The 21,866-nt window shown below is 55.1% G+C and overlaps 1 protein-coding gene across 2 annotated transcripts in view; it reads left to right on the top strand.

Moving 5' to 3' along the window:
- pcnt (pericentrin) overlaps positions 1–21,866 on the top strand; it is a 30,884-nt gene that overhangs the window by 2,752 nt on the left and 6,266 nt on the right. For both annotated transcript variants that reach the window (XM_062468908.1, XM_062468907.1), the window contains exons 3-46: positions 519–695; positions 1,131–1,313; positions 2,024–2,173; positions 2,279–3,099; positions 3,242–3,574; positions 3,791–4,211; positions 4,300–4,695; positions 4,828–5,142; positions 5,271–5,414; positions 5,501–5,756; positions 6,142–6,218; positions 6,349–6,580; positions 6,748–6,848; positions 6,985–7,096; positions 7,416–7,542; positions 7,677–7,796; positions 7,882–7,960; positions 8,125–8,229; positions 8,402–8,513; positions 8,615–8,655; positions 8,781–8,915; positions 9,055–9,271; positions 9,389–9,539; positions 9,715–10,168; positions 10,332–10,529; positions 10,635–10,706; positions 10,835–10,939; positions 11,063–11,215; positions 12,553–12,699; positions 14,168–14,328; positions 14,705–14,904; positions 15,062–15,246; positions 15,518–15,680; positions 15,883–16,176; positions 16,841–17,073; positions 17,200–17,319; positions 17,734–17,754; positions 18,159–18,395; positions 18,680–18,853; positions 19,065–19,217; positions 19,329–19,514; positions 19,794–20,729; positions 21,359–21,529; positions 21,652–21,829. In XM_062468908.1, the coding sequence (XP_062324892.1) occupies positions 519–695; positions 1,131–1,313; positions 2,024–2,173; positions 2,279–3,099; positions 3,242–3,574; positions 3,791–4,211; positions 4,300–4,695; positions 4,828–5,142; positions 5,271–5,414; positions 5,501–5,756; positions 6,142–6,218; positions 6,349–6,580; positions 6,748–6,848; positions 6,985–7,096; positions 7,416–7,542; positions 7,677–7,796; positions 7,882–7,960; positions 8,125–8,229; positions 8,402–8,513; positions 8,615–8,655; positions 8,781–8,915; positions 9,055–9,271; positions 9,389–9,539; positions 9,715–10,168; positions 10,332–10,529; positions 10,635–10,706; positions 10,835–10,939; positions 11,063–11,215; positions 12,553–12,699; positions 14,168–14,328; positions 14,705–14,904; positions 15,062–15,246; positions 15,518–15,680; positions 15,883–16,176; positions 16,841–17,073; positions 17,200–17,319; positions 17,734–17,754; positions 18,159–18,395; positions 18,680–18,853; positions 19,065–19,217; positions 19,329–19,514; positions 19,794–20,729; positions 21,359–21,529; positions 21,652–21,829 (9,346 nt within the window). The remainder of the gene's footprint in view (positions 1–518; positions 696–1,130; positions 1,314–2,023; positions 2,174–2,278; positions 3,100–3,241; positions 3,575–3,790; positions 4,212–4,299; positions 4,696–4,827; positions 5,143–5,270; positions 5,415–5,500; positions 5,757–6,141; positions 6,219–6,348; positions 6,581–6,747; positions 6,849–6,984; positions 7,097–7,415; positions 7,543–7,676; positions 7,797–7,881; positions 7,961–8,124; positions 8,230–8,401; positions 8,514–8,614; positions 8,656–8,780; positions 8,916–9,054; positions 9,272–9,388; positions 9,540–9,714; positions 10,169–10,331; positions 10,530–10,634; positions 10,707–10,834; positions 10,940–11,062; positions 11,216–12,552; positions 12,700–14,167; positions 14,329–14,704; positions 14,905–15,061; positions 15,247–15,517; positions 15,681–15,882; positions 16,177–16,840; positions 17,074–17,199; positions 17,320–17,733; positions 17,755–18,158; positions 18,396–18,679; positions 18,854–19,064; positions 19,218–19,328; positions 19,515–19,793; positions 20,730–21,358; positions 21,530–21,651; positions 21,830–21,866) is intronic.

Raw genomic sequence — 21,866 nt, 5'->3', positions numbered from 1 at the left:
TTTCTTGAGTTTGTATCGTTTCATTGGGAATTTTGTTAGTGATGGATCATGGACAGCATGCGCAATCCCTGGATGAACATTGAGATTATCGGGATACTACAAAGAGCTTTGGGACCTCTTTGCATGGCTGTAACCTCCGACCTTTCTGCGTTTCTGGAAAAGTGAATCAGGGCAGAAGGGGATTTTCCGTCTGTTGTGTAGTGAGTGATTAAACTCAGATGGGACTGTCTTGAAAGTTCTGGGTTAGCCTATAGCAGACTCTAGCCTTGTTTGGCTGAATCGGTGACCCTCTCTCTGTACTTCTCAACACAACTTTGTTTCGCTTTGAAACATCACAAACTTTCCCCCACATTTTTTTTTGCAATCTTTCACTGGCACGATGGTCTGCGTGTGTGTGGGGTGGGGTCACAGGATTTCTCTGATCTTCACCCCTGACCTGTGAGCATGCTGATCGTGTGGTGGTGCTCCGTGTTGCTAACCTACGTGTCCCTGTACCTCTCGCTGTCCTTCCTGCGCAGCTTGCTAGCTACCGACAGCGCCGGGCGAAAGGGAACGGTGCGGGCGCGGCGAAAAAGACGCAGAAGGGGAAGGGCCCGGATGACGCGGCGGATGAGCGCTCAGCGCAAGACCCTGCCTTAGACGCGTCTGTGCCGACTGGGAAGGACACGCGACAGGACACCAGGGCTAAACATGAGGTACGTGTAGCCCCCCTCCCCATTCCCTCCTCCACCCCCCCCCCCCCACACCCCCTTACAGAAACACTCGTTAAAGGCAAGCCTATGTGAGAGCAGAGCTGTATGGGGTCTATGAGTGGTTTGTGGGTTATTTATTGGGACTAAAACCACTCAAGACCTATAGTGAGGTTTTATTCTATATGCAAGTGCCCCCCTCCATGCCTTCTGTAAATACATTGAAGAAATAGGTCACTAACCACAAAAGTAGCTGGGGGAGGGGGGGGGGCAGGGCCTGTTGTCATAGCAACACATCCAGGATCAACAGTTACCACTATGCACTGCCTTTTAAAAGGGGAGGTTCAAGCTACATCTCAGTTTGTCCTTTTATCCCATTTTCAAATCAGTTCATTGCACTAGTCACAGAAAGGCAAATTGTCTATGTTTTGAACCCTTTAGGGACCCCAGAGGTCTGGACAGAAATATCAGTGCCAACCTCCAGAGCCCCACCAGAACCATGGCTCCAGTGCCCAAGATCAAAGCCTCTCATTGGGGGAAACGCTGTCCACTGACCAGCCAACCGTGGTGGAGGATCTGGTACAGGTGGATCTGGCAGCACTCACTGGCAAAGAGCAGCTTAAGGTAAACACACGGGCACATGAAAGAGACTCAGTTTGGACATCTGTCCACATCATTAATTAAGGGGTTAAATCATGTTTTTCAAATGACTACAGATGGCTATGACCTGTACTAATCAGCAGAAGGGATCAATTAAGACCTACTGAAATGTTCTTAACTGCCCAAAGCATGTCTCGTTATGACAAGCGGGTGATATGGAGGCATAGAGGTGGATAGATTTAATGAATGCGTGATGCAGATTACATCATCATTTAAAGTTGCAAATTCACAGAAGGGGAAAAAAGGAGTCTTCCAAACTGGGTTATGTTTTTATTTGTTTATAGACCCTGTAACTACACATCCAGTAACACACACACACACTCATACACACACACACACTCATACTTATACACACACACACACAAAATCTTCTGAAATGGGATAGATGTGTTTGTTTTTTTTTATTAATTTGTGATCATGCTTTGTTTACTCATAAAGCCTAAGGGACTCCTCCTTCTGAATAGAATTAGAGGTGTGTGTGTGTCTTGTCTTTCTGTCCTTTGTGTTTCTCGTGGTGCACCTGTCATCTCCCGTCTCCTCTCTGTCCTGGGAACATGAGGTAGAGCCAATAGTGCGGAAAACCAACGGGGGTTGAGACCCATGTCTGGCATCAGGCTGGGTGTGTATGACGTCCTGTTTGTCTGTGGTCCTGACCCACTCCTCTCCTCCTGTAGCAGCTGCAGGAGGCCGTGGAGAAACGCAACGAGATCATCTCCAGGCTGAGTTCCAACCTGCAGGAGGCCCTGGCCAGCCGAGACCAGGTCCAACAGGAGGCCCAGACCCTGGCTGGGCAGATCCAGGCCTTACAGGTCCAGCTCCAGCAGGTACACACACATATATGCAGCGCACACCTCTAATATCCATGCTTGTTGAGGTTAAACTCTAGAACCTAGAGAGGGTTAACCAGCCCCTCCTGTTCTCCTCTCCAGACAAGCCAGTACCTCCTGCGCTCCAAGACCCAGGCAGGCTCAGAGCTGCCCCATGCCCAGCAGCTGCCCCCTGAGCCGGGCCTCGGCTCCCAGGACCTGGCCCCTGTCCTCAACCACCTGGAGGAGCCTGGGAGCGCGGCCCTCGGGCAGCCCCTGAAAGGCTTTCGCTCCCGGGGCGTGGAATCTGACTCCAACGCTGACACTGAGACGGAAGCCCTGCTGCACAGACTGAGGACGGAGCTGGAAGAGGAGAAGGGGAACAGCCAACGCGCGCTTCATCTACTGGAGGAGGAGAAGAGGGGGAGGGAGGAGGAGCGGAGGGAGAGGGAGGTGCAGCTGGAGGCCCTTCGGACCCAGCTGGACCGAGCCCAGGACCAGGTGCGGGAGATCCAACGGTTCAAGGAGGAGAAGGAGGCGCTGAATCGGGAGGTGCAGGAGCTGAGGAGGAGGCTGCAGGAGGGGGGGGAGGAGACGGGGCGGGCGGCTGACCGTGCCCTGCTCCTGGAGACGGAGAAGGAGGAGGGGATGAGGGAGGAGCACCGCGAGGAGGCGCAGGGAGTCCAACGTCTCCTGGAGGAGAGGGAGAGAGGGATGGAGGACGCGGCGAAAGAGGAGTTGGGGCAGAAGGCTTGTAAAGACGAGCAGAACCAGGCGAGGGCTAGCGTGGGCGAGGAGGGGGAGGACAGTCTGAATGGATCTGGGGAGGCCGACCCCCTGATGGAGCGCTACCTGTCCTCAGCCCTCCCCAAGCGCTCGCCCTACTCCTGGACCGAAGACAGTCTGGAGGAGCACAGCCTGCTGGAGAACTCGGGCAACTACAGGTCAGCGGAATTTGCGTGCTGTGTCCATTGTTCCTGGACGTGTGTCCTCGTGGGAATGTCATTATGTCAGCCTGATATAATAAAATGAATGGATCGTTTTCTCTCGCGCTCTCCCGTCATCCTTCCGTCTCCCTCCTTCCAGGTTCGAGCTGGACAGCGACGTCCTGGAAGACCAGTCCCAGCTTTCCCTCTCTCGCCACTCCCTCCGGGAGGAGCAGACCCTCGACCTCCACAGCTATTCCCTCCCGAGGAGCTCCGCCGTCGCCGCGGGCGACGACCAGGGAGCGGGCGACGGCTCCCCGTTGGGGTGGCTCCGGTCCTCGGCGGGCGAGCTGTCCCAGGGGGAGTTCAGCGAGGGGCCGGACCTGGCGAAGGAGCTGCTCATCCAGCAGTGTGAGGAGCTCCGGAGGGAGCAGGAGGTGCTGACGGAGGAGGTGCAGAAGAGCGCCGAGGATCTGGAGGAGGCCCGGGAGAGGTGAGACGTTTGTGTGTGTGTTTACTTTTTATCCTGGGAGATGTGTGTTTGACGTAGGCCTGGTCAAGAAAGCAGTAACAGCCCGTACATATCAGTAGAAAACGGGACAATCCAAACTGTACAAAACACAAAGGTCATCTGGTCTAATGAGAAACGGTGGCACTGCTTCTGAAGGCAGCTTTTGGGTCCGAGTTTGAAACCCGTGCACATGTGTAGGTGGGCGCAGGTCACAGAGGAGCTACGGGAGGCGCTCTGGGAGCTGGAGGAGGAGAAGGAGAAGGGGAGGAGGTGCCAGGACGAGATGGAGGAAGAGAGGGAGAAGAGGAGGAGGGCCGAGGAGGAGGTCAACGCGAAGAGCCACGAGGAAGACAACCTCAAGAACAAACTCAGCGCCTTGCTGGAGGAGAGGGAGAGCGAGGACTCCCTCCTCCCCCTCAGCCCCCCCGGGAAGGACCGGGAGGGTCTGCAGGGGGAGCTGAAGGAGCTGAAGGAGGTGCAGGAGGAGAAGGCGGTGCTCGTCTCCCGGCTGAAGCAGCAGGAACGCCTGGTGTCCTCCCTGCAGGAGATGAAGCTGGCAGGAGACTCGGTCACCTCCGAGGTCCAGGTGCTCTTTGGCAAGCAGCTGCAAGCCTTACAGGTATGTCAATGAGAGTGTGTGTGTGTGTGTGTGTATGCAAGTGTGTTGTTCTAAATACATTTATATATAGCCCCCTGTCTTGATCCAGGCTCACCGTGACCAGGTATGTGCTGAACTGGAGGAGACCAAAAGCAGACTCAAAACCTCGTCGGCGCTCCTGGGCCAGAAGACCATGGAGCTGGACCAGGCCCTCGCCGAGGCCGAGGAGGTCCGGCGGGAGGCGGCGAGGCTGCGGGAGGAGGCGGGGGAGAGCGCGGGCCGGCTGGAGGGGGCGGAGCGGGCGAGGGCGGAGCTGGAGTCTCAGCTCCTCGGCCTGGAGCAGAACCTGACCGGCCTGGAGGAGGCGCAGAGCCACGGGGCCCAGGAGAAGGAGGAGCAGCGGAGGAGGCAGGAGGAGCGCGACGCCCAGATCCGGAGGATGGAGGAGCTCATCGAGGAGGAGCTGGAGGAGTTCCAGAAGCAACTCGACGCCAAGGACGAAGAGGTGAGGCCCGAGGAGCGTGGCGTTTGCATGCGGTTGTTACATAGGAATTGCTTCAGAAATGGGATTAGGGAAACCATTAGCAAAAGACAAGGGCGTCTTTGTCTGACCGCAGTCATGACATCCTCACCCCAGGTGGCCGAGGAGAGGGAGAAATGGGAGGAGGAGCGCCAGGAGAAGGAGCAGGAGCTGCGGACCGCGAGGCGCCTCCTGGAGGAGCAGAGGGAGGAGAGGGAGGTGGAGGTGCGCGCCCTCCTGGACCGGCAGCTCCTGGCTGCGGAGGAGGCGGCGGCGGCGATGAGGAGGTCTCACCAGGAGGAGGTGCGGGAGCTGCGGGAGGAACATCACAAGGAGGTGCGGGAGCTCAACGCCCGTGTGGGGGCGGAGCTCCGTGAGCAGAGGGCCGCCTTGGAGGAGGAGCAGAGGCGGCAGATCTGCCTGATAAAACAGGTAGACACACACGCATATAAAACACTTGCTTTAAGAATTGCTTGAAGGAGCCATGGACATTCACAGAGCTCTTCAGACAGACACACCAGGGACTTTAGGAAGCTTCTAACCCGCCCCCATCCCTGAAGGTGAACGAGAGGGAGCACCAGAGGATGATGTCAGAGCTGGGCTCCAGGCAGAGGGAGGAGCTTAGCCGTCTGAAGGCGGAGCTCTCTGTTGACCATCGAGAGAGCATGGAGGCTGCCCACCAGGCTGAGATACAGCAGACACAGGTACACACACACACACACCACACACACACACGCAGACACACGTAAACACACACCCTGTAACCCACGCGTCCTCCTCCCTCCCGCAGTCCCACCAGTCCTTAGAGGTGGAGGCCTTGCGCCTGAGCCTGACCAACCTCCACACCGCCCAGCTGGAGCTCTCCCAGACCAACCTGCACCGGGAGCGGGAGGCGGCTCTAAGCGAGCTCCAGGCTTCGCTCAGGGAGAAGTGGGCCCAGGAGAGCGCCGTCCTGCAGGCCCGCCAGCAGTTTGAACTGGACCGGCTGAGAGAGCAGAGCCTGGACAAGGAGGAGAGACAGAGGGAGGTGTACCAGAGGAGCCTAGGTGAGCTGGACAGATAAGGAGGAAGGTATTGGGAATCCCGGCGGTTGATTCAAGAATACGGAGGAAAAATCCCTTCGCTTGGAGCAGACATACTGAGAAAAGACTGTGGCCTTCAATTGGAACGTCCCTATCTGCTTTTGACTTGGCTGCCCATGGCTGTTTGTGCACTGTGACTGTGCTCGACTCCCAGAGCAGAACAAACAGAAGTGTACGTTGCTACACAGCATGTGCTGCGCCCCCGGGGCAGAGCCAACATTAACCATGCATCTGCAGCAGCTGGGTGAAGAGGTCACCAGGCCTGACATGCTTTAACTAGGGCACGTTGGAACATCATCGTCATGTCTGCATGTAGGTTGACTGCGTGCGTGTGTGTGTGTGTGTGTAGATGAGCTGGAGCAGAAGTGTGAGAGCGTCTCCAAGGAGAAGGCGTCCATTGAGGAACAACACGCTACGGAGATGAAGGTAATGCTCTCAAAACTGTCGACGTCTGTCAGTCTCTTCAGTAGTATTACTTTAATTGAACGTTTTGGAACTTGTCTTTCACTTGAACTTTCACCCTCTCTCTCTCTCTCTCCTCCTGCTCTGTTCCCAGGCTCTGAGGCTGCAGTGGCGGGAGGCAGAGAAACATCAGGCCGACCTCCAGACCAGACTGTCAGAGGTCCAGCAGACCCTCGCCGATACCCAGGCCTCCCTCACCCAAACCCGGGCAGATCTGTCCTCTTCCAGGGCCCTGGTGGAGGAGCTCCAGGCCTCCACAGCGAAGGAGATCCAGAGGCTGGAGGAGGAGCTGAGCCAAGCCCAGAGCGACAGGGACACTGCAGGCCGTGAGTTCCCCGCCGTTCTGTCCCCGCCACCCTCACTTAGGATAACACAGGGCTATTTTTAAGCTTGTCAAGGAGTTGGCCCATGAAAGACCTTATTTCCAAATGTCCGCCCTTGCATTGGTGTGACCACACTGTGACTGTCTGGATGTGTGTTCCCTGCTGCCCAGGCTCGCTAGAAGAGTTGGTGTCCAGCTATAAGAAGGTCCTGCTGGATAAAGAGGAGCACATACAGCAGCTCGAGGAGCGAGAGAGCGCCCTGCAGAAAGAAGTGAGACCCCCTCCCTCTCTCCCTCCGCACACACACACACACACACACACACACACACACACATTCTTCAGCAACAAATGGGATTTTTCTTCCAATAAATAAACCCACTCTTTTCTTGTCCTTCTCTCCCGGTCAGGCCGCGCGTCTGCTAGAGGAGCAGGTGTCTCTCAAACAGAGCTCGGAGCAGGAGGTGGCCCAGTTGTGGGCTCAGCTGGACAGCATGAGGACAAGCCGCCAGGAGCTGGGAGGTGAGGGAGCAGACACACACACCCCACGCACACACACACACACACACACACACACACAGAGGAGAGGTCATTTGACGGTATCAAATGCTCAAGGACAAGATAGAAAACAAGCCTTTTCATCCCACTACTCTCTGTCTCTGTCTGTCTCTGCCTCTGCCTCTGTCTCTCTGCCTCTCTCTCTCTCTGCCTCTCTCTCTGCCTCTCTCTCTGCCTCTCTCTCTGCCTCTCTCTCTCGGCCTCTCTCTCGGCCTCTCTCTCTCTCTGCCTCTCTGCCTCTCTCTCTGCCTCTCTCTCTGCCCTTCCCTCCTCCCCCCGACAGAGCTGAAGGAGCAGCTACTGGCTCGCTCGTCGCGCGTTGATGACATCGAGCGACTGAAGGTGGAGTTCAATGAGCAGAGGAGAGAGATTCGTCAGCAGAATGAGGCGGAGCTGGAGAGCCTGAGGAGGTACGCACACACACACACGTGTACACGTACACACACGTACACACACACGTACACACACACACACGTACACACCTAACTTATTGTGTCCACGTAGGTGAAGGTACACTTTGACACACCCATGGCTCTGTATGCAGGTACTTTGAGCAACGCCTGCGGGCTGCAGAGGAAAGCTACAGGGAGGAGATCGCCCTGCTGCAGCTGAGGCTGGTGGAGGGGGCCCTGGAGGAGTCTGTACTCAAGACTGGGGATGCTAGGTACACTAGCGGGCCTACTGCCATGATAAGTGACATCCTCTCGGCTCTTTGGGTGGCTCTGATGCTGCGTGTGTTCTCTGTTCAGCTTCATGTCGGAGGGCAAAGGCGAGGAGGAGAGGAATGAAATGCTGGCTGAGATCACCCTCAAACTTGAGAAACACAAGGTAAACACACACACCCTTCAAGCTCAGCTGTGTGTATGAAAGTATTGTTACTGATTCTCTCTCCTGCCACTTCTGACCCCCCCCCCCACACACACACACACATTCTCCCTCTGTTCTCCCTCTGTTCTCCCTCTGTTCTCCCTCTGTTCTCCTGTCTCTCTCAGGAGGAGCTGGACGCGCTGCGTGGGCAGCTGGAGGAGAGACACACTCAGGAGATGTCTCACCTGCGCTCCTCTATGGCTCTGGCCAATAGAGAGGACATGCTGCAGGTCACTACACTTGCTCTCCCACTCATTCTCACACACACGCACACTACGATCCTTCCACCACTCACACACACACACCCTTCACAAACCTTCCACCATACACACACATACACTCACTCACAGTTTGTACTTCCTGACCAGTTTTTCAAGTTTATTATGCCACTTCTGTCTGCAGGTGCGCACTGACCTCACCGACCGTTACTATAGCGACTTGCAGGAGCTGAGGACTCGCCACGCTTTGGAGCTGGAGCAACTTCGAGCCAAAATCTCCGACAGCCATGTCAGAGGTACACACACACACGCACGCCCACACTACATAAACACACATAGAGCTCCATTCATTTCAGATACAAATGTCACCAAAGTCATTCTTCCTTCTCTGTTTCAGAACTGACAAGGATTCGTCTGGAGGCAGCGAGGCAGGTTGAGGTAAGAGAGACTGATGTCAACACATCATCAATATCTAAAAGCCTGAAGATAACGGCAGTGGTGATGGTGGTGGTGATGATGATGATGATGATGATGGTGGTGTTGGTGATGATGGCGATGTCCAGGTGGAGGTGGAGCAGCGCATGTGGCGTCACAGTGAGGAGCTCCAGACCAGACTGACCCTGATCCAGACCCTGGAGACACGCCTCTCCAGCCTTACGCAGCATCATGCCGCAGAGCTGCAGAGAAACGCGCAGCAGGTGCAAACACACACTTGCACACACAGGCCCTTTAAACACATCCACACGGGTGTGTCATCAGACAGCTTATACACAAGACGTATTCCAGAAAATACTCCCATTTGCTCCCGATCACTCAAATATGGGTCTCCTGTTGCAGCTGAAGCAGGAGTTTGCTGAGGAGCTGACCGTCCGATTGGAGGAGGCGCAGAGCCAGGAGAGGGAGCGCGGGACGGAGGAGCAGGCCGAGATGAGTCGGGAGGAGGAGCAGGTCTCCTCCCTGAGGCGGGAGGAGGAGAGGAGAAGCCTGGAGAGGGAGCTGGAGGAGGCGAGGGAGCGACTGCAGAGTCTGCAGGACTCGCTGGACCAGGACTCGAGTAAGACGGGGCCACTTCAGTTCACGCTCTCTCTACCCTTTACTTCCCTTCTTTCGGCTTCTCTATCTCCTATTTGACCTCCTATATAACTTTCTCCCCTCCCCCACCTTCTCTCAGACCCCCTGGTGGTGGCAGTGAGACAGAAACTGGACACCCAGTATGACAGCGAGCTGCGCAGGGCGAAGAGCTGCATGGCTGCTGAGGTGAAGGAACTCACCGCCCTCCTCCAGGAACAGGGGGAGGACAGGCTACAGCAAGCCCAGGAGAGGTGAGCCCGACACGGGGGGACATCTCTTTGGGAGGTTGGGTGGAGATGGTTGGAGGTCTTTTAGTCTCATGATTTTGAGGTCTGATTACTCACTAGTAATGAATCCCCGTAACTCTGCAATGTTTCCTATCGCGTTCTTGGGTGTTTTCATGTGTTTGAACACGGGTCTGTGCAGGTTCCAGGAGGAGAGGGGCCAGTTGGAGAAGCGTCTAGCCCAGCAGAATGAGCTCTCTCTCGGGGAGCTGAGGGACAAACACCAGGCTGACCTGGAGCTCCAGAGGACCAAACTACTCGCCGCTCGCACACAAGAGACAGACACGCTCCGAGCCAATCACAAAGCAGAACTGGATTCTCTGTCTGCCAGTCACAAAGAGCAAATTGCTGTCATGGCGACCGAGCTGGCCTCCAAGCACAAGGCTGAGCTCGTCGCCCTGGAAACGCGCCTCGAGTCCCAGCGGAACGCGGAGCTCGATCGCCTTGAGGCGGTCCTTGAGGAGGCCAATCAGGCGCAGCTGGAGGCCCAGGAGGCAGAGCTGAATCACAGGCACCAGGAAGAACGGGACGAGCTGGAGAGGAGGATGCTGGGTAACATGGACACTTTGGAGGCAACCTACCTGAAGGAGATCCAGGTGAGTGGAGCGTAGCGACGGGTCAGGAAAACCAGCCTAGTTGTTTTTTGACGTTTTGATGATTTCCTTGTTCTTTTGAACGATGGCTCACACCTGTGGAATTCAATGCATTTAGCCCATGCAGATCACACACAACTCTGCTCTCACCTCCTGTAAATGTTAGACCCTGAGGGAACATATTGAGCAGCTGGAGGACAAGTGCAGACAGGAAGTGGAGCAGGGGAAGGCGGCCCTCAGACAGGAAGTGGCGCGCGAGCGGGCGGAGCATTTGTCCAGCCGAGAGGAGCTGAGGAGGGAACTGGCCCAGGTGCACATGGAGAAGTTCAGCGCCATGGCAACCGAGCTCAGCCACGCACACCAGGTGAGAGGCAGACTGAGCGTGCTCAGTTCTGAAAGGGAGTGAAAAAACCTAGCTACAGTAACCAGGGAAGTGACCATTTCCTGAATAGCCTTCTCTTCTCCTCAGACTGAGCTAGCGACCCAGAGGGAAGCCCTGGAGACCGCACACCGCCTGGCCCTGGAAGCCCTCAGGAACCAGGTACCTCTCCATGCCTCCATCCGTCATTTGACCATGCATCATCTGTTTTATAACATTTTTATTTAAAAGAAATGATGTTTCATTCTCAGTGCTTTGCCCACTCTGATTGGTGTGTGTTGTGCTCACAGGTGTTGGAGTTGGAGCAGCAGCATAGCGCTGCTTTACAGGACCTGGCTCAGACTTTCAACACTGAGAAGCAGAAACTTGACACCCAGCACCAGCTCAAGCTGCAGGTGTGTGTGTGTGTGTGTGTCGGGGCTGGGGGCTACGTGTCTTTTTTAGTTTTGCGCTGTCTTCAGCCCTGTGTTTGGAAGTTCTGGGGATTTGTCAACCCCATGTGTGTGTTTTGCATGCAGGAGGTGAGGAGTGTGTCCACACGTGAACTGGAGGCGTGCCGCAAGGAAATCGAGGAGGAATCGTCACGGCAACGCCTGCACTTCCTTGAAGAGGCGGAACTCTCCAGAGTCCAATCTGAGAGGTGCCTGCAAGACCGGATCAGCCAACTAAAAGTGAGTGAGAAGAGAGGAGGGGGGAGAGGAGGAGCTGGTGGGGTGAGTCAGGGAGGGTGGAGAGGAGGAGCTGGTGGGGTGAGTCAGGGAGGGTGGAGGGGAGGAGCTGGTGGGGTGAGTCAGGGAGGGTGGAGGGGAGGAGCTGGTGGGGTGAGTCAGGGAGGGTGGAGGGGAGGAGCTGGTGGGGTGAGTCAGGGAGGGTGGAGAGGAGGAGCTGGTGGGGTGAGTCAGGGAGGGTGGAGGGGAGGAGCTGGTGGGGTGAGTCAGGGAGGGTGGAGGTGAGGAGCTGGTGGGGTGAGTCAGGGAGGGTGGAGGGGAGGAGCTGGTGGGGTGAGTCAGGGAGGGTGGAGGGGAGGAGCTGGTGGGGTGAGTCAGGGAGGGTGGAGGGGAGGAGCTGGTGGGGTGAGTCAGGGAGGGTGGAGGGGAGGAGCTGGTGGGGTGAGTCAGGGAGGGTGGAGGGGAGGAGCTGGTGGGGTGAGTCAGGGAGGGTGGAGGGGAGGAGCTGGTGGGGTGAGTCAGGGAGGGTGGAGGGGAGGAGCTGGTGGGGTGAGTCAGGGAGGGTGGAGGGGAGAAGCTGGTGGGGTGAGTCAGGGAGGGGGGGGTGAGTAAAATGGGTTTGAGGAAGGTAGGAAGTTAAGGCAGGTAGAGTTGTGCAAAGTTGGATGGTGAAGCTGGGAAAGACGACCCCCCCCAAAAAACAGGCTGCTCTTCATCACTCGTGTTCGTTGGTGGACGGAAGGACAGTTTCCGGATAATTATTTGAAGGAAAAGCAGTTTTCTAGATCATCTGTGTGTTATTAAACTTGTGTCTCTGATGAGCCCCCCTTCTTTCACACGTCATTATGTCATGACTCCGGATTATTGTGTGGTTGCGTGTGTGTGTCCATCTAACAGCGAGGGCTCTTCCCCTCTAAGCCCCCAACAGTTTGCTCCCTTCCCTGGCGGTAGTTCATGCTTGGCCACTGTCCCAAATGGAGTTTTGCACAAGCCCGCTGCCTGCGTAATCCCTTCATCATATAGGAGTGTGTCTCTGTGTGTGTGATTCACATTTGTGCGTCCACCGTCTGTGCGTGTGTATTAGAGCCACGTGAACGGTGGCTAAATGGGATGGATTTGAGCTTTTTTTATCCTCTGATGCAGAAGGTTTTATTTTGTACTCTTTTGAAATCTTTATCAGTTGAGCTTATGTGGTGAACAAGCTAGCAGTCACCCATTCCTGTCAGTTAGTTCCTCCCAGGCTGGGGGTTTGTTGTCAGGACAGAGAGGTGGCGCGAAAGAGAGAGATTTGACCGAGACATTTTTCTGGACGCACATCTGTGTGTCAACTTTCTCTGAAGGCGGAGTTTGAGGAGCAGAAGGAGGCGGAGCTAGATGAGCAGAGGCGGGGTTTCAGTTCTGAGTACGAGCAGAAGGAGTGCAGCTACACAGAGAAAATGAGCCAGCTCTCTGCCCAGCTACAGCAGCTTGACACTGTGGTGTCCCAGGTACTACACACACGCGCGCGCGCACCTTCTTTCACACATGCATACACACAAGCACCTAAACATACAGTTGCCATGTCTGTGGTGTCGTGGGTGTCATTCACTGGGTGTAATGTGTGGGTGTAATGTGGTGTTACACACCACATTACAGACACACACACACACAATGGATGTGTAGTAAAAATCTTGCATGGGGCTCTTTGGGCAAGTTCAGACAGGCCTTGGTGTAGAGGATGGGGGGGGGGGGTTAAGAATTGCTAGTCTGGAAGCGGAGTCTAGTTTGGTTGATCACTTGGAGGAGAACAACAGAAAAGGCAGATCAAAGAGGGATAACCCCTCTTCTTCCTGACTTTTGACCTGGTGTCAGACGAGCAGAGGTAGCCCTACATCCATTATAAGGTCGGACTTTTCTCTTTTGCAACTGCAACACAGATCTCCTAAAGAGATTATCGTACCCATTAATCGCTATGCTAATCCTTTGCGTGTGTGTGTGCGCGTGACGGACAAATACACTTCTGCCGGGGACATTTCAAATCAAAATCAAATCAAATTTATTTGTATAGCCCTTTTTACACGCAAGCATGTCACAGAGGGCTTCACATATGCCCATAGAACTGCCCCTCAACCAATCTAAACCCTCAAGGAAGACAAGGAAAAACTCCCAAAAAACTCTCAACAGGAGAAAAAAAAAATGGAAGAAACCTTGGGAGGAGCAATTCAGAGAGGGATCCCCTCCTCCAGAGACGGTTGGTGGGAGAGAGGAGCAGAACACAGGCTAAACATAGTCATACAGTGTCGATGGGTTTTTAAAACACCAAAATCCATTATTCAACTTTATAGATGTAGGACAGGACCGGGAGACTCGCGACCAGGTCCAGCGTTGGCTGACCGACGACCAGGCAGGTGCTGACAACTCAAACCCCCCACACCACAAGGGATGTGTGTGGGGGGGGGACAGAGAGAGGAGAGCAGGGATTAGAGAATGCCAGGAGCAGCTAACAGTTACAGTCATAATAGAATGAGATCCCCACCGGTCAAGTGTGGACTGGTGCAGCAATTTAACAGAGCAAAAAAGGGGAATTTGATGCAACCCCACACACCAAGACAGCGACAGCCCCCCTCATTTGGAACATGAAATCTGTTCCAGGGGAAGAGAACTCTAAAATAAGTTATACTTAAAGAATAAGGATGGAAACAACCCGTCCCCCGTTGCCTCCAACTAGTAACATACTTACCTTTAACAGTCGTAGAATTGACTAAACAATAACGTTTTTAACCTAATTTTAAACGTCGAAACAGTATCTCCAAACATTTAATCTCCAATCTAACATAATGGCATTTAATTGACAAACATTCACCCCCTCATTTTATCCATCCATTTACCTGTCCTCTGGCTTCTCTCCTTCCCCTTCCTCTCCTTCCCCTTCCTCTCCTTCCCTCCCTCTACCCCCCCCCCCCCCCCCCCCCCCAGCTGCGTTCGGAGGTGGGCTGCCTGCAGGGGGAGCTGGAGGGGAAGCGTGGGGAGATGGAGACCCTGGACACCCTCCTCCAGCGGCGAGACAGGGAGGCCCAGGAGGGAGGGAACCTGCTGGACATGCTCACAGAAGACCTGAAGAACACCAAGCAGGAGAGGTGAGGAGCCGGGGACAGGCACTGGGCTACGACTCTGAGGAGCATCCATCTAAGCAAAAAAGAAAAGCTAAGAAAAATAGAGTTAAAAGGACTCAAATATAACTATTCACATATCCAATATGAATATATCTGAAGAACTGTACAATCGGTAGTGCAAACGTAGTTCCCATTAAGAATGTTATGGCCGAAGGGCGAGTTCCAAGTGTGGTGAGTTGAGTAGCCTGATAGTCCTGGAGGTGTCAGCTGTCAGTATGTCTGAAGGTGCGAGCCCTGAGGATCCTTCATCCTCTTCGCACTTTCGAAATGCTCTGTGTGTATGTTGCTTTGGATGAAACGAAAAAGAGGCTAAACGAAACGTCCCCCCCCACCCCTCCAGGCATGACCTGCTCCTGGCCAATGAGAAGCTGAGGAACGTCCTGCTGGAGGTGGTCCGCAGCACCATGGCAACAGAGGAGCTGATCGGACGGCGGGTCGGCGCCTGTGTCGGGGTCGGCGATCCCCTTCAGGGGGTGGAGTCAGGGCACCAGACAACCAATCAGAGAGCCTCTGGGGGCAGCCGAGACGTACAGCAGATGGGTATGTTTGGAAAAATAATGACTTAAAAAAATATTTGTTGGATTTGGGCTGTCTTTGCTGTTGCATGGTTGACCCCCTTTGGAGGCAGGATGGAGGCTGATTGGATAGCTGCATTGGTTTGGCGGCTGATTGGATAGCTGCTTTGGTTTGTCCCCAGGAAGTGTATCTGTATCGGAGGTCTCAGTGGATGACCTGGAGCTGTCCCAGCGTGTGTGTGAGAGCCTGCTGCTAGCGGACACACACCTCCGGCCCGAGGGAGAGGAGGCGGTGCTGGGGGCCTGCGGTCGACTCCGACACACCATAGACACGCTGCTGGAGCTGCTCAACCAGGCCAACACACAGGTGACGCACAAACACCTTTCCATGTCTTCTTTTAGCGGAGGCTCCATCCAGGAAGTGCATATTCTAGGTGCAGTAGATGACCATGGACCAGCAGTGCAGTGTTCTAACAGTATTACCTCGGATCATGCCAAGGAACGGTCTCTGTTACCAGACGTGGGACAACAACAACATCCCTTCTCAAATACATGATCATGTAAATCACACACACCCACAGGACACAGTGTGTCTGGGGCTTTGACAGATGCTCTGCTTCCTCTCTGCTCCCGTGCAGCTCCTGCAGACCCACGGCGTCCACCTCTCTCTGAAGGAGAGGTTCTCCCAGGGCCGAGAAGACTCCGCCCAGCTCCTCCAGCAGCACACGCACCTATTGGATCAGCTCAACCAGGAGGCGGGACAGAAGAGCCAATTACAGCTGGATCTCCACAAAGCTGAGGGTAAGAGCCGTCACAGGAGTCCCAACTTTTCATTGGTTGAACCTCGTGCCACTCACACACAGATGGAGCAGATAAGACGATTCTTCTTCTGCAGTGTTGATAATGAAACAGAGTGTCCTCTACTGTGTGTGTCAAATAAGATGTTTCCACGTTCTCCCCCCCTCCCCCCACCTCTGTCTGCCTGTCCGGGCGGCGTGTCCAGGCCTGCTGGAGGGCTACGTGGCGGAGAAGGCCGTGTTGGAGGAGGCTCTGCAGCAGAAGGAGGCCCAGGAGGAGCGGCTGGCCGAGGAGCTGGAGGGCCTCCGGGTGCAGCTCCACCAGACGGAGGGCCTCAGCGTGGAGCTGGAGAGCCTCCGGGTGCAGCTCCACCGGGCGGAGGGCCTCGGCGTGGAGCTGGAGAGCCTCCGGGTGCAGCTCCAGGAGCTTGAAGAGGAGAACGCCCTGCTGCTGCGCCAGAGGGACCATCTGAGCGCCGGCCTGGGGGAGAGGGAGAGAGGTGAGGGGGGGATGGAGAGGATGGGTGGGGTGGAGAGGGAGGAGGAGGGGTGTAGATGCATCTCAAGCTGTGCACCTTGGGGGGTCAGAATCTGTCTGGACCCCATCCTGTGTGTGTGTGTGCGTGTGTGTGATACTATGTGTCCTCGGGCCTGCTGATCTAAATGTGTCGTGTAATGCCTGTGCTCAGGTGTGTGCTCTTTCCCTAGGCTGCTGTCGACAGATAGAGGGTGGCACAGGTTTGTGGGTCACGTGTGTGTGTGTGTGCGCAAGGGCGTTGCTTTTGCAGTGCAGTTTTGAGGGCCATCTGGTCCTGACCCTCCCAGCATCGAGGCCGTGGCATGTGGGAGAGTGTGCAACTGCAGTGCTGCTGCTATGGCTGGGTTTGCTGTGTGACCACCAGCGAACGCTGTTCTAGGTGGTGTGTGTGTGTGTGCGCATTGGATACTCCAGAAGGAAGGATGTGCTAAAAGTGGGATTCAACATACAGTATCTCATTCTACAGTGGCTTGTGTGTGGATTAAATACTCCAGAAGGATGTGCTAAAAGTGTTACTTTTGCAGACGGTCTCTCATTCTCCTGTGGTGTGGGTGTGACTACATGACCTCTCTACTGCATGTGTTTAAAGCTTTAAACCCCCCCCCCCCCCCCCCCCCCGTTGGCAGGTCTCCTGGCGGAGGCCCAGCGGCTGGCCCAGGAGAGGCTGGACGTGCAGCGGCAGGCTGAGAAGGACCACGGCTGCCTGTCCCTCCGCCTCCGGGCCCTGGAGGCCGAGCTGGAGGAGCAGGAGACAAAGGGCCTGGAGACGGAGCTGCACCACAGGGCCCAGAGCGAGGACCTCAACCAGCGCGTCCAGGCCCTGGAGAAGCAGCTCAAGCACAACCGGCAGTTTATCGATGTGAGTGTCCGCCCCATCATCCACGCACACTTCCACATACACGCAAGTGCAACACAGCCATGCATGTGTGCACACAAGCATGATCAAAACCAGCACTTCTTATATTTCCCTGTCGTGTGTGTTCAGGAGCAAGCGGTGGAGCGTGAGCACGAGAGAGACGAGTTCCAGCAGGAGATCGGCCGTCTGGAGTCCCAGCTCAGACACACGGCCAGAGGACACTCTGCTGGGGACGACAAGGGCCAGAGGGTGAGCCTCGCCAGGCTGGACTTACACACCAGCTCCTCATGGGGCTGCGTGTAGACACTCCACACCCTAGTTGGAAACACACACTCATAATACAGGGAACTGACAAATGATACCGGCTTGTGTCTTCCTAACGTGAGATAGTTGTGTTTTTTTTTGTGTGAAAAGAATAGTTTTGTGTATCTGCATTGGAAAGGTGCTACTGCTCGCATGTTTGTGTTTTCCTCGTGTGCATTCGGCGTGTGGCCCTGAAACGTTTGTTTTGTTGACGACTTGTGTTGATGCTGTGGAAGAATAGGCGACGGCTTTTACAGAGAGTCCGTGCACAACTGGAGCACGGGCACAGTGCTTTTATGGACTTGCTGACGTTTTGCTGTGTGTTTGTCGTTTGTTCTTGCTCTGAACGGAATGCTGTAGATTGAGGACTTGGTTCTGCAGGTATGGAATATCACTGTAGTCCAGTTACTACCTTTCCCATAGCTCCCCCCCCCTCCTCCTCCGTGTGTGTGTGTGTGTGGGTTTAACATTATCATCGTCCAACTGATAACACTTCTAAACTCATCTGGAGAACTTTCTGCCGATTAGAACATCTGTTCGACAGAAAGTTCTCTAACCTCCTTTCTACCTCTTTTTCTACCCTTTATCCATTCTTACCACTGATTCCTACCCTGGTCTTTTTACCCTGAACTTTGAGCTTGTCTTATGTTGCTTGGCTTTAGTAGTTGTAGTTGGCTGCAGATCCGGAATGGCTTCATTACCTAGTCACATACCTCAATACAAGAACTCTCCCAAAGCAACTGGTGTCTTCGGATCCAAGATGGCCTCCCTGTGTGTCTCCTCAGGTGGAGAGTCTCCAGGCTCTCGTGAGGGACAAAACGGAAGACCACGCCTCTCTGCTGGCGGTCAATCAGCAAGCCCAGCGTGACGTCGTCGAGCGCAACGAGGAGATTGACAAGCTGGCTGGGCGAATCAGAGAGCTGGAGCAGGCATTGCTAAGCAGCGCGGAGAGCAACCGAGCTCTCAGCCAGCTGGAGCAAGAGCTGCACCGAGCCAAGCAGAGAGAGCTGGAGCTTACACAGGTACACACACACACACTCTGATATCCTCGGAGATTCAGAGCCTTCCCAGACCTCCAGCACCAGGGACAACAGCCCAGCAAGGCTCCCCGGAAGAGTTTTTCCTTGGTTAATTAAGCGCACGTGAGTGCTGCTGTTCACTGTTTTCTCTCTCACATCTCCCGAATAGTTTTTCGTCTCAGCGGCCTCTGTGGTTGTGCACAACACACACACAAACGTTTTGAATAACAGGCCGCTTACCAGGAGAATCCCTCACCGCTAACTGTGCGTCTCTGTGTGTGTCTCAGGACAAACAGGCTCTGGAGCAACAGCAGCTGTCCAACAGGCTCCAGATCTCGGCCCTGCAGTCCAAACTGGACGAGACCAGACACCGTTACCATGACAACCAGCCAGACCCCACCCAGCAGCTGCGAGACATGCTGGACACGACCCAGCAGGACCTCCAGGACCGAGAACGGCAGGTGTGTGTTTGGTTGAAAAGCTTTTCTGGTTCAGGTCATTGGCCCGACAACCTGTGACCTGACACGTGTGGTTTTGAAGCTGGTTAATGGGATATTGTCAGGAATTTTGTGCCCCCGTCTGGTCAGAGTGTGTAAGTGCACTCCGTCACTAAAACGGACTATATATCCGTTTTCCTGAACTCCATGAGTGGTGTTTTGTGATTCGCTCCAGGTGGAGAACCTGATTGGCCAAGTGGAGCAGGTCCAGAGAGACTTGACCATCAAAGAGGCAGAGTTAAAACACCTTACGCTACAGCTGGAGGTGTTAACCAATCAGAATGCAGATCATGTCAGCCAGCTACAGGATCAGATTGCTGCTCTGAAGGTTTGTGTGTGTGTGTGTGTCCAAACCCACATGTATTGCTGTGTTGAAATGGACACACTTCAAATCCTATAAAAAGCTCCCAGTGACATTAACGGGTCCTTCTGTTTCTAGGAGAACGTGTCCAGTCTCGCTCTTCGCCAGGAAGAGAGGGAGGAGGAGAGGGAGAGGGGGGAGGAGGAGGGGGAGGAAGAGAGCCTCCCCTCTGCTCTCCTGCAGGAGAAGAACCAGGAGATTGACCACCTCAATCAGGAGCTCCAGCGCCTGGAGCAGGAGGTGGAGAACTCCAGGACCCACATGGTCAGTAGTACTGACTCAACACACACATCCATTTAGGGGCCAAATTGAGCTCATCTTGCCATCCACAGTAATGAATTTAGCGAGCCAAAGCTGGACCCATGTTGGTGTCCATGAGCAAATTCACTCATGGGTAATGTCATAGTTTGATCTCTCATCCTTCACATATTGATCCTAGCACACACACACACATATACACACTATTGTACTTTTGTGGCTAGTGTTATTGCAGTTGGAGCAATAACCAATATTGTGACTCTTTCCTTGCCCCTTTCTGTCCAGACCACAGAGGCTGATCTGGAGGACCTGCACTCTCAGGTGGAGCACCTGCACTGTGACCTCATCAGGCTGCGCCAGGACAAGCAGGAAGAGGAGGAGCGACTCCATGAGGTCATCAGCACGCTGCAGGCCGAGCTCAACGCGTCAGGCCCCACCCTGCACGAGGTCAGCGACTCCCAGGACGGGGACAGCGTGAACCCCTCGCCCTCGCCGTCCCCCAGCCCCGAGCCCCCTCACCCCCTGCTCCGAGGGGCGCCGAGGAGAGGGGAAGGCCACAGCCTGAAGCAGGAGCTGCGGCTCCTCCACGCCTCCTCCTCTCGCTCCCTCCGCTCGCGCGCCGAGGCCCTCCAGGGCCAGGTGGAGGCGCTGGCGGGGGAGAAGGAGGCGATGGAGAGGCTGCTGCACACCCAGGAGGAGGAGTACCGGGGGCACGGGGCAGAGATGGGGAAGAGGCTGAGGGAGGAGAGGGAGAGGGCGGAGGAGGTTGCCCGCCTGCTGTCTCTGAAGGAGGCCGAGCTGGAAGAGGAGAAGTCCAGGAGAGGGGAGGAGGAGGTGGTGAGTGTCCTCCAGAGGGAGAGAGCTCAGCTTAACTCCCTGGTCCTGGAGCTTCAGAGGGCGGAGGAGGAGAAGGAGAAGGAGGTGGCGAGTCTGAAAGAGAGGGATGGGGAGAGGGAGAGAGAAGCCGAGTCGCTCAGGGAGAGCGCACGCACTCTCGAGAGACAGGTCCAGGAGGCGAGGGCGGAGGTGGTCGCCATGGAGACGGGCAAGGCCGAGCTCCTCGCGGAGCGAGAGACTCTGAGGAGGAGGGAAGGGCAGCTGCGGGAGGAAAGGGAACGCTTCAGACAGGGTGTGACCTCGCTTCAAGCCCGCGTCCAGGAACTGAGTCTCCAGTTGGAGGAGAGAGGAGCCAATCAGGAGGAGTCTCAGAAGGAAGTGCTGGTGAGTGGAAAGAATGGCCCAAAACCCTGTAGAGGAATGCTGTTCAGCCCAGTAAGCTAGCATTACTCTGCCTTAGAGAGAGGCGGTGAGATCATCACCCTACCACAGCTGGATATAGTTAGAACACAGAGGGGTGGGAGGAGCCCGACTAATGAGGGTATGAGAGAAAAAGAGGGCAGTAAAGGGAAGAAAGGGGGAGGGATGCTGAGAATATCTCGGACGTTGCCCACAAACGACATCATTTTGCTCACAGAGGAAGTGACATTGCAAAGAGGAAGCAAGGAGGAGGTTTCTCATTTGAGCTGAATTGCGAAAAACATAAACAAACAAGTTGGTTTTAAATGTCCTTCACTGTGCCACGTAGAGCAGAGTGCTGGTGAGCTGAGGTAAGGAATAGTTGTGGTTGGAGAGGGGTTACAGCACAGAGTTCTGCTTTGCCTGCTTTACATTTTTCTCAACTCATTTATGAAGTCAGAAAACAACAACTCGAAATGACAGCTGACGTCTGCAACACAGATGGCTCTCATTAGAAACGTCAAAACGTGTATTCATGATAGAATAGTTAGTTGTTGTATCTATGTTTTCGAATCTGTCATTTGTGATGCTGATCCTCGTGGTGTCTGTTCCAGACTCACGCTGAGGCCACCCTCGCCAAGGCAGACACTGCGCTCCGACAGAGGGAGGCGGAGCTTGCCCGGCTGGGGGCGGAGCATCAGGCCCTGAGGGCGGAGTTAGCCGCCGTGAAGGAGGGGCTAAGCTGCAGTACTGAGAGAGCCGAGAAACTGAAGGAGGAAGGCCAGGTACGTCCTATCCTTCTGTCTCCTTCGATAGAAACACCTTCTTACGCGTCACTATCCTGTGCCGACGCCGTAAGACAAGCTCCGTCAAAGGTTGATTGGCTTCCGCTTTGCCCATCACTCAGACCAAAGACCGCGCCCTCGCCGACCTCGAGACCTACAACCAGCGTCTGAAGGTGGAGCTGAGGGGCCTCCAGGAGGACCTGGCGGTGCAGGAGGAGGAGCTGGCCTATCAGCAGAGAGAGCTGCTCCAGCTCAGGCAGCAGGCCACGCCCCCTCACGGCCAGTCATACTCACAGAAAGGTAAACGTGTGCCGTCACACGCAAACTGGGACATTGG

The sequence above is a fragment of the Osmerus eperlanus genome, chromosome 9 (assembly GCF_963692335.1).
Source record: "Osmerus eperlanus chromosome 9, fOsmEpe2.1, whole genome shotgun sequence".
NCBI lineage: Eukaryota > Metazoa > Chordata > Actinopteri > Osmeriformes > Osmeridae > Osmerus > Osmerus eperlanus.
This window is presented reverse-complemented; position numbering and strand designations above follow the sequence as displayed.